The sequence below is a fragment of the Capra hircus genome, chromosome 1, assembly GCF_001704415.2.
Source record: "Capra hircus breed San Clemente chromosome 1, ASM170441v1, whole genome shotgun sequence".
In the NCBI taxonomy this organism is placed as follows: Eukaryota; Metazoa; Chordata; class Mammalia; order Artiodactyla; family Bovidae; genus Capra; species Capra hircus.
In genome coordinates, this window is record NC_030808.1 from 142,390,747 (window position 1) to 142,406,936 (window position 16,190).

The following is a 16,190-nucleotide window of genomic DNA, read 5'->3' on the forward strand; positions in this document are numbered from 1 at the left end:
GAATCCGCCCTCAATGGGGCAGAGCTGGGTTCTATCCCTGGGTTATAAAGATCCCCTGGAGGAGGGCATGGCAGCCCACTCCAGTATTCTTGCCTGGAGAATCCCCATGGACAGAGGAGCCTGGTGGGCTACAGTCCATGGGGTCACAAAGAGTCAGACACAACTTAGCAACTAAGCATAGCACATATAACTGCACACAAAGATCAAAATCAGGAAGTTTAACATGGGTGTAATGCTGTTATCTAATCCACAGTCCATGTTCAAATATCCAATAATGTCTTTTATAGATTTTTCTATAGAGTTTTGAAATCTTTCTATAGATTTTTCTTTTTCTTTTATAGATTTTTCCCTGGGCCAGGATCTAGTGTGTGGTCACACTCGGCATTTAGTCATCCTGTGTATTTAGTTTCCTTTAATTTGGAACCATATCTTGGCCTTTCTTTGTCTCCTGTAAGCTTGTCATTTGGGAGGGTACAAGCCATTTATTTTATAGACTTCCTTGTGGCTCAGCTGGTAAAGAATCTGCCTGAAATGCAGGAGACCTGGGTTCGATCCCTGGGTTGGGAAGATCCCCTGGAGAAGGGAACAGCTACCCACTCCAGTATTCTGGCCTGGAGAGTTCCATGGACTATGTAGTCCACGGGGTCACAAAGAGTCAGACACGACGGAGCGACTTTCACTTTTGAATGTGTCTGTCGTTTCCTCATGGTTAGATTCAGCTTACGCATTTTTGTCAGATATAACACAGAAAGGAGACAGCTCCTCACTAACAGTCATGGGGTTACAGATGTTGGTGGGGCTGAGGGGACTGGATGAATCGTGTGGTGCTGGGTTGAAATTAAAGATATCAAGAAAAACTGGAGAGCAGGTAAGCAGAGAAATATGTGTGTGATGTGCGGGTATGTGTGTGTGTGTGTGTGTGTGTGTGATGGGTGGGTATGTGTGGGTATGTGTGTGTGTGTCTGTGTGTGTGTGTGATGTGTGGGTATGTGTTGTGGGTGCATGTGTGTAAAATGCCTTCTCTTGGCTGGAGATAGGCCCTGGAAACAGCAGCATCCCAGCAGCAGTGAGCACCCCTGGTGCTAGATCTTGGTTTCTGTGTACCATTTCCTATCGAAGGAGCCAGGCAGGCAGCCTTGGAGACTGGGATGGTGTCATCACTGGGCCAGGGAAAGTGAGATGAGCCGGGAATACCTGGTGTCAAAAAATAAGACAGTGCTTAAAAATGAAGTGGCTCCCACTGGCCAAATATGAGATGAGATTTTTTTGTTGGCTGTGCTGGGTCTTCTTTGCAACCCACAGGCTCTTCGTGACTGCATACAGCCTTTCTCTAGTTGCAGCGGGTGGGGGCTACTTTCTAGTTGTGGTTCACAGGCTGCTCACTGCTGCAGCTTCTCTTGTTTTGGGGCTCCAGAGCACACAGGCTTCAGTAGTTGCAGTGAGTAGGTTTAGTTGCGCCGTGACATGTGCCATCTTAGTTCCCAGACCAGAGATTGAACCCATATTCCCTGCATTGGCAGATAGATTCTTAACCACTGGACCACCAGGGAAGTCCCTGGGATAATATTTTAAATAAACAATACTAGTAATGAGCTATAGCCCATTGACTGAAACGAGTCCATGCTCCTATAACCGAATAAGCGTAAATGGGAGGAGGGAAAGCTTTCCCACAGTGGGATGCCAGCCACTGAGTACAGAGCAGGAGTGTCCAAGCTAGAATGTCACCTTCTGAAACCATCAGGACTGCTTGGTTTAGGTAAGGAGCATCAGTAGACACACAAAATTGGGAGAAATTTGGGTGAACAACTGGGTTAGCTACCTAACTTCAGAGTGTTTTCCCACAAATGGTTATTAATTAGTAGAGAGAAAATGGCATCTTCTCTGACGGGCAATGAGGCAGAGAGCCCCCAAACCAGGTGGTCAGTACTTAACGTCGCTGACATCATGGCCCCCTTTAGGGTGCTCTGGAGGGACTCCTATCACGGTATGCGTGGTTTCCTTGTTCCTAAAGTAAGATGTCTTCTTACTCATTTCTGTGCCAGGTCATTAGCGATAATGATAGTGAAGTCACTCAGTCATGTCCGACCCTTTGTGACCCCATGGACAGTAGCCAACCAGGCTCCTCCGTCCATGGGATTTTCCAGGCAAGAATACAGGAGTGGGTTGCCATTTCCTTCTCCAAGGGATCTTCCCGACCCAGGGATCGAACCCGGGTCTCCCGCATTGTAGGCAGACCCTTTACAGTCTAAGCCGCCAGGGAAGTCAACTGCTCAGTTATTCTCATCTAAAGCATTTTTTTAAACTTCTTATTTGCCTATTACCTAGATAAATAAGACTCAAGGAAGGAAGCTGTATTCTCCCTTAAGTCTCTGAACTAGGAGCAGGCTGCCATTTATCTGGGAATGCAGGCAGCATCTAGGACATTTCTGAGGATGCTTCGAAGGAGCATTGCTGGGAGGGGCTTTTATGGCTAGAAACTTGCGGTTAACCCAAATACTGCTGCTGCTGCTGCTAAGTCACTTCAGTCGTGTCTGACTCTGTGCGATCCGATAGAGGGCAGCCCTTCAGGCTCCCCCGTCCCTGGGATTCTCCAGGCAAGAACACTGGAGTGGGTTGCCATTTCCTTCTCCAATGCATGAAAGTGAACAGTGAAAGTGAAGTCACTCAGTCGTGTCCGACTCTTAGCGACTCCATGGACTGCAGCCTACCAGGCTCCTCCGCCCATGGGATTTTCCAGGCAAGAGTACTGGAGTGGGGTGCCATTGCCTTCTCCGAACCCAAATGCTAGTCTTGTAGTATTGCTAGATACAAAGAATGCTACCTATTGTCAGACATAACTACAGAAAGTAAGTGGAACACTGATGAAGTTAAAGATCAAATTATTCATTTTTAATTGTATTTGCTTAGTATTCACAAGCCTAAATGTAGCACAAAACAGGAATCAAAGTATTGGATTATATTAGTTTCCTGGGGGTGCTGTAACAAGTCCACAAGCTGGGTGGCTTAAGAGGACAGAAATTAATTTCTCACAGCCTGGAAGGAGGAGCCTGAGATCCATGTGTCACAGGGGTGTGTTCTCACAGAAGGCTTGAGGGAAGGACACTTTCTGGCCTCTTCCCATTTCTGGTGGCTGCTGGCTGTTCCTGGCAGTATCTGTCCTGCTCTGCCCTCATTGCCTCGTAACCTTTCCTCCCTGTCTATCTCTGTCTCCCCGTGGCCTTCTATGAGGACCCATAGCTGGATTTAGGATCTCAGTGGATTTGACGTCATGTGTGAGTTACATGATGTCATGTGTGAGTTATATGATGTCATATGTGAGTTATATGATGTCATATGCATGCTAAGTTGCTTCAGTCATGTCTCTTTGTGACCCCATGGACCGTGGCTGGCTAGGCTCCTCTGTCAATGGGATTTCCCAGGCAAGAATACTGGAGTGAGTTGCCATTTCCTCCTTCAGAGGATCTTCCCCACCCGGGGACTGAACCTGCATCTCTTAGGTCTCCTGCATTGGCCGGAAGGTTCTTTACCACTAGTGCCACCTGGAGTTGAGTATTCAGTTCAGTTCAGTTGCTCAGTGGTGTCCGACTTTGTGACCCCATGGACTGCAGCACGCCAGGCTTCCCTGTCCATCACCAACTCCCAGAGCCTACTCAAACTCATGTCCATCATGTCAGTGATGCCGTCCAACCATCTCATCCTCTGCCATCCTGTTCTCCTCCCGCCTTCAATCTTTCTCAGCATCAGGATGTTTTCCAATGAGTCGATTCTTCACATCAGGTGGCCAAAGTGTTGGAGCTTCAGCTTCAGCATCAGTCCTACCAATGAATATCCAGGACTGATTTCCTTTAGGACTGACTGGTTGGATCTTCTTGCAGTCAAAGGACTCTCAAGAATCTTCTCCAACACCACAGTTCATAAGCATCAATTCTTCAGTGCTCAACTTTCTTTATAGGAGTTGAGTATGACCTCAGCTAATTACCTCTGCAAGACCTGATTTCCAAAATAAGGTCACATTCTAAGATTTATAGTGGACATCAGTTTTGGGAGTCACAAAGAGTGAGACACAACTGAGCACCTTTCACTTTCAGTTTTGGAGAAACAGCATTAAATCCACTACAAGATAGATAAAACAAATACTACCCAAAGTCCTTACTTCATAAATGATGAAGGAAGAAAGTAGGTAAGGATAGAATTACAAAATGGGAAAGAACTTCCAGAAGGCTATTTAGGCCTTTCATCCCCATAACCTAGGATAACCCCCAGAAGTGAGATGTCTGCTTGCCTTCCAGGACAAGGGTGTTTCCATGGCCACTAGGAAGGTACCAATCCCACAGTGTGGCTGCTGTGATTTAAAAGTGATCAGTGGGGCCATGTTCAGACCTTCTGGAAGGGAAAACTCAACCTCTAGTGGCCAGCCTTTCCCATCTCCCCAGGGTTCTACATAAGAAGATGCAGAAAGAGGGAGAAGGGATACGGAGTAGAGTCAACCTGATGGTTTCTGAATAAACGATAGGGGTTCCTCTTCAGGAGGCACATATTCCGTCTCTAGGAAATGCCTGGTGTGCAGTGTAAGTTGACCTTTGCCCTGATTCTGCAGGGCAGGTTGCCTCTGAGTACCCTGCTAAGGTCACAGAGCAAGTGGCAGAGTCTGATGGGCCTTCTGAGAGATAGTGCTATCAGCCAGGCTTACAAACATGCCCTAATCTTCCTAGACAATATTGGGCGCCTCAGGTGGTAAAGAAACTGCCTGCAATGGGGGAGACCTGGGATCCCTGGGTTGGGAAGATCGCCTGGAAGAGGGAACTGCTACCCACTCCAGTATTCTTGCCTGGAGAATTCCATGGACAGAGGAGCCTGACAGACTACAGTCCATGGGGTCGAAAACGGTCAGACACAACGGAGGGACCCTCACTTTCCCTTTCTGGTACTCTTGGGGCTTTCCAAGTGGCACTAGTGGTAAAGAACCCACCTGCTAATACAGGAAACAGACCCAGGTTCAATCCTTAGGTCAGGAAGACCCCCTGGGGGAGGGCATGGCAACCCACTTCTCCTGTCCTGGAGAATCCCATGCACAGAGGAGCCTGTCAGGCTACAGTTCATGGAGTTGCAAAGTCGGACACGACTGAAGCAACTTAGCACGGCAGGCACGGCTTATGCTCTTCCCAGAGGGGCTGATTCATTAGGGTGTTTCACTTCCACACAAAACTGAACTGAAAACATCCAGAGGCAAGTTCTCCACTCTGTAGTCCCCAATGACTGTGCTCTGGTCCACATCACCATGCATGGGGCAGTCCTGGAACCTCCATCCACCCTGCAGCCTCTGTGCAAGTGAGCTTCACTTGCAGAACCACCCATGAGGGAAGGAGGCAGGGGCCCCAACAAAGAGGCAGGGACTCTAGAGAAGGAGGCAGGGCCCAGGAGAAGGAGGCAGGGACCCAGGAGAAGGAGGCAGAGGCCCCAAAGAAGGAGGCAGGGATCCCAGAGAAGGAGGCAGGGGTCCAGGAGAAGGAGGCAGGGGCCCAGGAGAAGGAGGCAGGGGCCCCAGAGAAGGAGGCAGAGGCCCCAAAGAAGGAGGCAGGGATCCCAGAGAAGGAGGCAGGGGTCCAGGAGAAGGAGGCAGGGGCCCAGGAGAAGGAGGCAGGGGCCCAGGAGAAGGAGGCAGGGGTCCAGGAGAAGGGGCAGGGGCCCAGGAGAAGGGGCAGGGGCCCAGGAGAAGGAGGCAGGGGCCCCAGAGAAGGAGGCAGGGGCCCAGGAGAAGGAGGCAGGGGCCCAGGAGAAGGGGCAGGGGCCCAGGAGAAGGAGGCAGGGGCCCCAGAGAAGGAGGCAGGGGCCCTGCAGAAGGAGACAGGGGCCCCAGAGAAGGAGGCAGGGGCCCTGGAGAAGGAAGCAGGGGCCTGGGATGACTGGCTAGTTTTCAGTAACCTGTACAGCTGAGACAGCCTAGATATGAATGCAGGTGTATTATGGCCCCAGGGCTCTGCAGACCTAGACACAAGACAAAGTCTCTATTTCTGGGTTTATTTATTCTATTTAATAGATATATTAAATATATTTTAATATTAATATTTTAAACATTCTTAATAAAACGAGAATGTTTATAAGTGGAAAGTTCTGCATAGAGAGTGGCAAACATGAGCCCAAGGCCCATTTAACTAGAACCGCTCTTTCCACATCCTTCTGGGCTAGGTTATTGTGAGATTCTCCTGGTGGGTAGCACACCTGTAAGCTGGTGGTACATAGCATCCCTGAGGGCTCCAGATCTTTCTCTCAGATTGGTTCGGGAGGGGCTGGAGGTGACTCACTCTGAGAACGTTTTCTTACTCCTTGTGGAAGTGAGAAAAGGGAACTCTGCATTCAGGTGGGGACTGACCGGGGTTGCCCCCAGCCTACACCAGCCCTAGCAAGTGGTCATCTGAGTGACCAGTGGATCTAGCTGTGAGTTGGAGAGTCAAGTGTTGAAAGTCCCAGTGGTCCAGAACCTTCCTAAGTTAGCACAGAGGAGCAGTAGGTGGGATCATGGAGAGCTACCAGCAAAGAAGTGAGAGCCCCCTGACTCCCTACTAGGATAACAACTTTCAGAAACACAAGGACAAAGGCTGGGCTTTGGTCACAAATCCACCGAACTTGCAGTCTGTGTTCTTTGAGGTAGGTGACACAGTCATTCTGTTATAGTTGCACATTTTTCCTATCTGCTTATTGACAGGGACTTGAAGAGCAAAGAATCCTAGGAAACTCATCAGCAAGCATTTCCTTGCTGAAGAATAGAGCCTGGGGGCATTCATTTTATAAGTGTTTATTGAAAAGCTGGCAAGTCGGTGTGGTGCATACCCACTGAGCACAGGTATTCCAGAGGTTGAAGTTTTGAGTCCTATTGTACTACCAAGTCTTTTTTCCCCCATCTGAAATATGACTTTTTTTTTTTTTTTAATCTGGAAATATTCAACTCCTGCCTTTTCTGGAGTTAGGACTTCTCTGGTGGTTCAGATGGTAAAGTGTCTGCCTGCAAAGCAGGAGACCCAGGTTTGATCCCTGGGTCAGGAAAATCCCCTGGAGGAGGGCATGGCAACCCACCCCAGTATTCTTGCCTGGAGAATCCCATGGACAGAGGAGCCTGGCATGCTACAGTCCATGGGGTCGCGAAGTCTCAGACATGACTGAGCGACTTCACTTACTTACTTTTCTGGTGGCCAGAGAGGCAGATACCCCTAGGAGTCTTTATGTTAGTGTAGGAAGCTGGCCTTGAGAACTAAATCACAACACTAGAAATGTGGGTGGAGATAGGAGGAAGTTGTTGTTCCGTAGCTAAGTCATGTCTGACTCTTGAGACCCCATGGGCTGCAGCATGGCAGTCTCCCAGAGTTTACTCAGATTCATGTCCATTGAGTCGATGATGCTATCCAACCATGTCTTCCTCTGCCACCCATTTCTCCCAAGGGTCCTTCCATATTGAGGGCTTTAGAATGAGCCGCCCTCCTGGGGTCGTGGCTCCCCTGCAGAGAAAGAGAGAGGGGGGCCCCTCTGGGTTCTGTGGCCTCTGCCTTCACCTTGGTTAATGACCAAGTGAAGCCTGCACGCAGTTTGAAGGTCATTGGCATTTCCAGAACAGAACAGGATGGATTCTTCAGGGTTGGGGGCTGGGCCTCAAGATGCAGAGGGCCTGCCTTCCTGGCTGGAGCCCCTTGTCATCTCTTGCCAAGGACTTTTTCCTCCTGACCTGTTTTCTTCCCTGAAGGGTTGTTTTTCTATAGCCTGGTTCAAACGTTTAGACCAGAATAAACTTTCATCTTCTTGCTAGAGCATCTTGTCTGTCGCTCCATACAGCTCAGCTGTTCCTCTCAAACTGCTTTTCTCATAAATCAGGGCTTTCGGCCAATAGTTTTTATGTCATTGACCTTATTCATAGCTTGTTGGCATCACTGAGTTGTTCTCACTGAGGTCAGTGAAATATTTATATGTCTTTATTTCTTGCGTCCTTCTAAAAAGTTGCAGAGAAGCTAAAAAGAAAATAAATAAATATGATCTTAAATGCCCAGGATAGCAGGCTTGTAAGTCACTTGCAGTTAATTTTGTTACAAACTAAATAATCTTTTTTTTTTTTTTTTGGTCTACGCTTTAAACACATATGTACATCTGGGTCCTAGATTCCTCTTTGATTAGTTTTCCCCATGAATGTTTAATTTCAATTTACAAAGTAAAAGTGGCACCTGTTTTAAATATTCTATTGTAGTGATATGATATATAGGATTCATCTTTGATATAGGACTGAATAAATAGCATACAGCATAAGGAAATTTAAGAATACAGTTGCAATGTATTCTTAATGCATCTTTCATTATTTTGTTGAAGTATAGTTGATTTACAATGTTGCATTTAATGTTCGCTGTACAGCAAAGTGATATACATATTTATGCTCATTTTCACATTCTTATCCGTTGTGGTTTATCATGGGATATTAAGTATAGTTCCCTGTGCCATACGGTGGGACGTTGCTGTTTATCCATTCTGTGCGTGATGGTCTGTGTCTGGCAGTCCCAAGCCCCGACTCTGTCTCTCCCCCTTGTGGTTTCTGCCATGGCAACCCCAGCTCCGTTCTCTGTGTCTGTGAGTCTGCCTGCATTTTGTGGAGAAGCTCATTTGTGTCAGATTCCACGTATAAGTGATGCCATGTGTGTTTGCCTTTCTCTTTCTGACCTATTTTGCTTCGTATGAAATCTCTGGGTCCGTCTGTGTTGCTGCAAATGGCATTGTTTCCTTCCTTTTAATGGTTGAGTAATATTCCACTGTGAGCGTGCGTGCGTGCGTGCGTGCGTGGGTGTGTGCGTGCGTGTGTGTGTGTGCGTGCGTGCGTGCGTGTGTGTGCGTGGGTGTGTGCGTGCGTGTGTGTGTGTGCGTGCGTGCGTGTGTGTGCGTGCGTGCGTGTGTGCGTGTGTGTGCACACAGTGAACCTTCTTTATCCATTCATCTGTCGGTGGATGCGCACGTTGTCTCCACGTCTTGGTTATTGTGAATGGTGCTGCTGCGAGCACAGGGGAGCACGGGCCTTTGTGAGCTGGTTTTGCCTGGCATGTGCCCAGGAGTGGGACTGCTGTGTCATGTGGCAGCTTATATTATTTGATGTCATCCCTGCCACTGTTTTCTGTTTCAGGTACAGAGCCTTCATTTTTATTTTGACATTTTTGCTGTATGCAAGTTTTCACTTATCTCGAAAGCCTATCAGCATAGTTAAGGTAAGACACCATTCAAAGCACTCGGTTCATTTCCTGCCTGTAATCTCTATAAGGAACAAGTTACTTTAAGAGCCACTTGTTGGGGAGGGGAGTGGGGGGGGGGGGAGACTCGTGAGATAAATGGAGAAAATGGATTGTGTGAGAAGTAAGCTATTTTGCTGCTCTGCTTTTTGGTTTCTCTTTCTCCTGAATCTAAAATCTCTAGAATGGTTTTAGGATTTATAATTTCAGGGGTAGTATTATTTTCAGTTGTATCCGTTGACCATTCCAGAATTCTAGGTCTTGGTTAAATATCTGTTCTGTCTTATATGAATTTTCTCTCCAAATATATCTGACCTAAAATTGCTCCGCAAATTGCTCCTGCGGTCGTTAGGGTTTCGTCCTAAGTCTGACAGTGGTTCTGCTTCTTCATTATTCTCAGAACACTGGGTTTCTGTGCGAATGATGGATGGGCAGGAGTTACTAAGCAGGCATTTCACTCGACTTGAAGAAAAGGAGATTAAAGTAGACATTCCTACATAATAGCCGGTTATAGCTTAGGGGAAAAGCAGGAATCGGAATGACATCATTTTGCCTGCAGACTGTCAGCAGGCTTGAATGACTTTTGACTCTTTATTATAGAAGGACGAGGAACTCATCCAGGGCCACAGATAGTTCATTTACAGTTCGACAGCCCCCTCCGCCCCGCACCCCCCCCCCGCCCCCCACCCCCCGCTTTCTCCTCACTGGCGGGGCGCTGGTCCAGGACTGTGATTCCTCTGACCTTTGTGGTCCTGCAGCCTCTGCTCCCCCAGGGGCCCGAGTGCTGGACAGCTGCCCTCGTGGGCTACAGGCCAGTGGCAGCGCCAAGGCTGGTGCTTCTCTGGACAGTTCTGTGCTCCCTGCTCTCTAGCAATTCCCACTGGATGTGAAACATAGTCCATTCACCCCAAGGGTTCTGCCATTCCTCCTTGAGTTCTAGTGAGTAGGAATTTCCCCAGCCCTTCAAGTCACTTTTAATAGTCTCCCTTTTTTTGATATGCCAAGTTTTAATAACTATGGAAATGTTTGCAGACTTTAAAATGTGGTTTTCGAAAGAGAGAAAGGGACAGGGCAAGAGATGGTGGGCTTTTATCCACTCTCCCAGCATCTCTAAAACCAGTACCAAGGACCAACCGCCCCTGGAAACTTAAATTCAGCTCCTTCCTATCTTCCTGGTTAGGGAAATAAACATATGACTCAAGAAAGGCAAGTTATGAAAATGGGAGAGACGGTTGAGGGGGCCTTAGTGAGCGCTGTGGAACTGAAGGAGCTAGAGAGGTCTGGAGCTTTCCTGAGGTTCAGGATCCAGCCTAAAAGGCTGGGTGTGGATCCTGGGACCAGCGCCCAACGTGCTAGGTGGAGGGCAGCTGTCACCCTGCAGCAGCAGTCTGACGAGTGAAGGGCCTGTGTTGGGACTGGGGTAGCCCACAGGTGGGCTGGACACCAGAGGGTCTCCTTCTGATGGTCGCGTGCATCCCCACGTAGCCAGGGCCACTCTCCCAGCTTCCCTGATGGGGGCTTGGGGCTTAATGATGAGGCAGTCCTGTGAGCAGCTTAGTTGAGTTTTCATCAGTCACAGTAAGGGCCACTGGCTGAGCCCCCAGCCTGACGAGGTGCACGAGTCCCTTGTTTAATATCATCATCACAGTTGTCCTGAGAGCATCCCTTTGAGGAAATTGAGACTCTGGAGCCTAATTCCTCCATGAAGACTGGGGCCATGCCAGGTGAATTCCATGGGTGTTGGCTGACTTAAGGGTCCCTGCTCTTGACCTTGCTGGCTCAGGGTCTCTGTTGTCCAGTTGCTCAGTTTTGCCTGACTTTTTGCGACCCCATGGACTGCAGCACGCCAGGCTTCCCTGTCCTTCACCATCTCCCAGAGCTTGCTCAAACTCATGTCTATTGAGTGGGTGATGCCATCCAAACATTTCATCCTGTTGCTCCCTTCTCCTTCTGCTCTCAGTCTTTCCCAGCATCAGGGTTTCTTCCAATGAGTCTCTTCTTCCCATCAGGTGGCCAAAGTATTGGAGTTTCACTTTCACCATCAGTCCTTCCAATGAACATTGAGGGTTTCAGGGCTTCTAGGGTAGGTTTAAATACCTGAGTACATTCACAGCATCACCCCCAGATTTTCCTCAACACATGTATGGTCTGACTCAGCACCTTCAGTGTGCCTGGTTGTGGATTAGCCTAATCAGAACCCAGGGGCTTCTTGGCCTTCTGAGATGGATGACGTGTCCCACTGCATGTGATACCTTCCTTTGTAATGCCTTACAAGGCTTTCACATGCCTGATTTAGCTCATCTTATTTATAAACCTAGAAGCAATAATGATCCTGTTGACCCACGGGACAGTTGGAATTATCTCTCACCCATATTTATTAACACATTATGAACAAATAAAAACGTATTTGCTTCCCTAGAATTGATCACCAGGGGCGATGCATTATATGGTGATTCGCATCCTTTCATGTCATTTATAGCTATCTGACATGTCATGTCAGCATGAGGCTACTCTGTTCAGACTTACTGCTGATATCTGTCATTTTCTCTGATTTTAGTAGACAGCAAAAAGGAAAAATAAGCGGTAAAGATGAAAACAGGTCTGGGAGGAGGTGGGGTTACAACCTCGTTCTCTTTTCAGCTGCTCTAGATCTAGCCCCGCCTCCTACCTAGAGGCTGGAGGGACACTCGGTGAGGGACTCTTCCCAGCCGCCCCTGCCCTGGGTTGGGCCAGGACAAAAGTCTGAAAGCAGGGGGTTCTCCGGAAGGCTGCTGGGATCCAGGTTCTCCGGGGGCAGAGACCGATCTGAGTGTAAATGTTCAGCTCTCTCTGCACACGCAGGACCAGGAGGAGAAAGCTCTGAAGTCCAGAGGCCGACAGAAAACAAAGCCCGAGGGACTGGAAGTGCTCACCAAGGCTTTGGAGGGAAACTTGCTATCTGGAGACTCAGGTTCAAGCCCTGGGGTGAGAGGATCCCCTGGAGGAGGCACAACAGCCCACTCCAGTATGCAAAGAATGTCCAGGAATTAATTACCAAAGTGTGAAAAAGATAACATTTTTAAGCCACTATAATCCAATTATTATGGTATTACATGAAAACAAACAAGGAGGTCAGTAGAGTAGTATAGAGAATGCTGTAGAAATGCGGTAGAATGGTGACAGAGGTGATGGGAAAGGATAATTCATCTAATAAGTGGCGATTCACCTGGAAGCTTCATAATATTGAACCTCTGTCATATAAAATAGATGGGTGAATTAAGGGTTTGAATGTGAAAAATGAAAAGTACAAATCCAAGAACAAGATCATATCCATTTTAGGGGTGTAAAGTGGGGAAACCCAAAGCAACGATGGACGGAGGGGTTGAAGAGGCAGTTCACAGGCGAGGGATCTGAATTTCAGGAGCTGTACTAACTGTGTGCAAGCTTGCTGGTATTTGCAAGTGCAAGTTCAAGGAACAGTGCGTCACTTTATACCCACTGATGGGCAAAGCAAATAAGACAGCGACAGCCCTGGCGACATGCGAAGGGTCTGCAACCTTTGGGAAAGTGTCTGGGTAACACCTGTTGACATTAAAAATGCTTGTCCTTCAGTTCCTGCTTCTGGGAACTTTGTCCATAAAAATAAAAGCACTTAGGAATATCGGCATAAGCATCTTTATTGTAGCCTTATTGGCAATAAAAAAAAAAAAAGGGGGCAAAGGGGGGAGGAAAAACCCGGGCTATTATGTGAACTTAATCAGCAGGTGAAAGTTTGAATAAATTATAGTAAATTCATATTCTGATATGTACAACTACTTTAAAAATGAATTAGAGCAAAATCAGTTGACGCAGAAAAATTCCTCGGAGGTATTTTTGAGTAAGAAGAGTGAAAGTGTACATAAGTCCATGTAGAATGATCACATTAAAAAATTGACAGTGACCCCAAGGCCTCCCTGTGTGTTTCTGAACGCCTGTGTAAGTGGGTGTGTGTCTGCATGTGCAGGTGTGTGTCTTCATGTGGCACCCGTGACGCAGACGAGCTGACCACCACCAGGGGCTGCTGTAAGTGGGGCACCGCTTGTCTCTTCCCCCTGCTCTGAGCACTACCTCATCCACTCTTGCCACTGTAACAAAACCCCACAGACTGGATGGCTGTAAAGAGCAGACGTTTCTTGCTTGTGGTCCTGGAGTCTGGACTTCCCCAGTCATGGTGCCAGCATCATAGGTTTCTTCCAGCCTGCAGACAGCCACCTTGTATCATCATATGCTAGAAGGTTAAGGAGCTCTCTGGGGTCCTTTTTAAAAAAATCTTATTTATTTTTAATTGAAAGATAACTGCTTTACAATATTTTGTTGGTTTCTGCCTGTATCAACATGAATCAGACATATGCTCCCTCCCTCTTGAACCTCCCTCCCACCTCCGATATCCCACCCCTCCAGGTTGTCACAGAGCACTGGTTTGAGCTCCATGAGTCATACAGCAAATTCCCACTGGTTGTCTACTTTACGTAGGGTAATGTATATGTCTCCATGCTAGAGTAGCATGGGGGTCCCTTTAAAAGGGCACTAACCCCATTTATGGACTTCCCTGGTGGCTCAGATGGTAAAGCGTCTGTCTACAATGCAGGAGACCCGGGTTTGATTGCTGGGTTGGGAAGATCCCCTGGAGAAGGAAATGGCAATCCACTCCAGTGCTATTGCCTGGAAAATCCCATGGACAGAGGAGCCTGGTAGGCTACAGTCCATGGGGTCGCAAAGAGTCGGACACAACTGAGCGACTTCACTATCTATAACCCCATTTATGAGGGCTCTACCCTCATGACCTAATCAGCTCCTACAGGCCTCCCCTCCTAACACCATCACCTCAGGGGGTTAGGTTTCAACATACGAATTTGGTGGGACACCAGTGCTCAGAGCAGAGCGGGCACCAGAACTTTCACTTCTCTTCTAGGACTGCTTCGGCATATTGCTTCCAAGAGTTCTCTTAACCCAGAGCTTTATAAAAGGAGCGTGAAGGACTAGTTAGAATAAATGGGCCCACACAACCTAACGCGCTCTAGAAAGTTTTCTAAACATATGCACTTGGTATAGATGATGTACACACTTGTATGTGCACATGCGTGCATCTGTGTACACACACATACTAAACTCCACGTGTGATCCAAAGGTGGAATGAAGCTGACACAACCCCATCCTCCTGATGACGCCCGAGTCCCCCGAGTGATTCCTGCCCCCCCCCCACCCCATTGTCAGCTGTCAGCATCTTCTGGACCCCTTCCTGATTCCCCCTGGGTTATCTCCTCCGTTAGAATGAGCAGCTTCAAGGAGGCCTTGGCCAGAGAACCCAAGAGCAAACCTGTGTTTTTGGAATGAATGAGCAAATAGTTTCTCAGGGTGTAGTTGTTCAGGTTCAGAGTTTGGAGCATAAGGTCTTCATTAATGTACATTTACATAAAAGGCGATTATGCCTAAATGGCTGATGGGCAAATGCATGTGCAGCCACGCTTGTCCCTGCCCCTCCCCTGCACACAGGGCTTCGTGACGTCATGGCTGTTCTCTGCCTCCTTCCATCAAGTTGATAACCTGTCTTCTCTTGCTCCCCACCCCCCCCACCTGCCAATCACTGTGGCAGTTCATTTTGTTTTGTGGTTTATTTTGCTGTTCCCGTTCCATTACGTATCTCATGGACATTTATTAAATCGTCATGAGCCCCAAGTACCAAGAACGTTCCATTCTGCTCCTCCTCCCCTGGCGTCTCACAACTCTTATTTCTCAGCTGCCGCATTGTCTTCTGATTGATTGACTTTTAATAACTGCCTGCTGTGTTTTGATTAATTTCCTGTGTAAAAAATTTGCAAAGGAGACTGCCTTTATGAAAACAGAAGGCTAGCCGACCCCTCCCCCGCAAATGATTTTATGATATAAGAATCAGTTCACCTGGTGAGTTTGTTTTGTTTTTACAAACTAAAATAATCTTAGTTTTATTAATCGTTATCTTCCTGCAAGCACCAAGTTTCGGGAATATCCTCAGAACTCATTATACTCAAGTAATCTTCAACCTTTTGTTGCTTTTGCTGCAGCCTTTCCATGGGGTGGGGTGGAGATTGCATTTCTCATGTGAAAGAGCCGGGGGAGAAGGGGCAGAATGAGAGGAGGGGCAGCTGGAGGCATCAGGCTGCCTCAGTGTGGGTGGACCCCCAACTCACAGCTTAGCCAGTTTCTGGGTGCTTCTGAGGACAAGCACTGGAAGAGGAGCGCTCCACACACACCTCCACCTGCTCACCTTTACAGCAGTGCTGGGGTGGGCTGCACTGTGCTGGCTCCGTAACGGGCGGTGGGAGCTCAGCTCCTGTGACTCAGCCCAGGCTGGAAGCTGGAACAGCAGCACCCAGATCCTGGCTCAGAGGCTGTGCCCCTGACCAGCAACACCAAACCAAAACAGGAACCCTCTCCCGCTTGTTGATGAGACAAAAATGGGTGCTTTCTAATCCTTTCCATCCCCTGTGGATGGTGAAAGAGGGTGTGGACCTGCCGTGGGAGCTGCATCTACAATGGTCCTCTTTGCAGATTTCCATGAGAGGCAGGTGTTAGGAACCCCACATCAGCCTTGCTCACAGGTCCCTCCCTTGCACACCGCCTACAGGACCCTCGCATCCTGCCTGGGGCTCCTTCAGTGAAAGGTGAATAGACAGCATCGGTGGCACCTTGGGCCTGGCCCTGACGGCTTCCGAGAGAAGCATCAGGGGGAGGTGGGCAAACACACCCGCTCCTGAGGGCAAAGACAGGAGAAGCTTGCATCGGGTGGCCGGGGAGGTGCTGGAATCCAGCTTCACGGAGAAGGGCAGAGCTTCAGGCTCCCCAGGCCCTGTCCCTCAAGTGGCCCGAGGGGGCCCGAGGGCACCGAGGTGGTGCTGCCCACCCCACTACCGGGCGGATGAGCTCAGCTAAGAGAAGCTCTTTGCT

General features: G+C 48.4%; 1 protein-coding gene across 4 annotated transcripts in view; it reads left to right on the forward strand.

Annotated features, from left to right (window-relative positions):
* SLC37A1 (solute carrier family 37 member 1) overlaps nucleotides 1-16,190 on the forward strand; it is a 73,067-nt gene that overhangs the window by 7,797 nt on the left and 49,080 nt on the right. For all 4 annotated transcript variants that reach the window (XM_018051713.1, XM_018051708.1, XM_018051716.1 and 1 more), the window contains exon 3: nucleotides 9,146-9,227. In XM_018051713.1, the coding sequence (XP_017907202.1) occupies nucleotides 9,146-9,227 (82 nt within the window). The remainder of the gene's footprint in view (nucleotides 1-9,145; nucleotides 9,228-16,190) is intronic.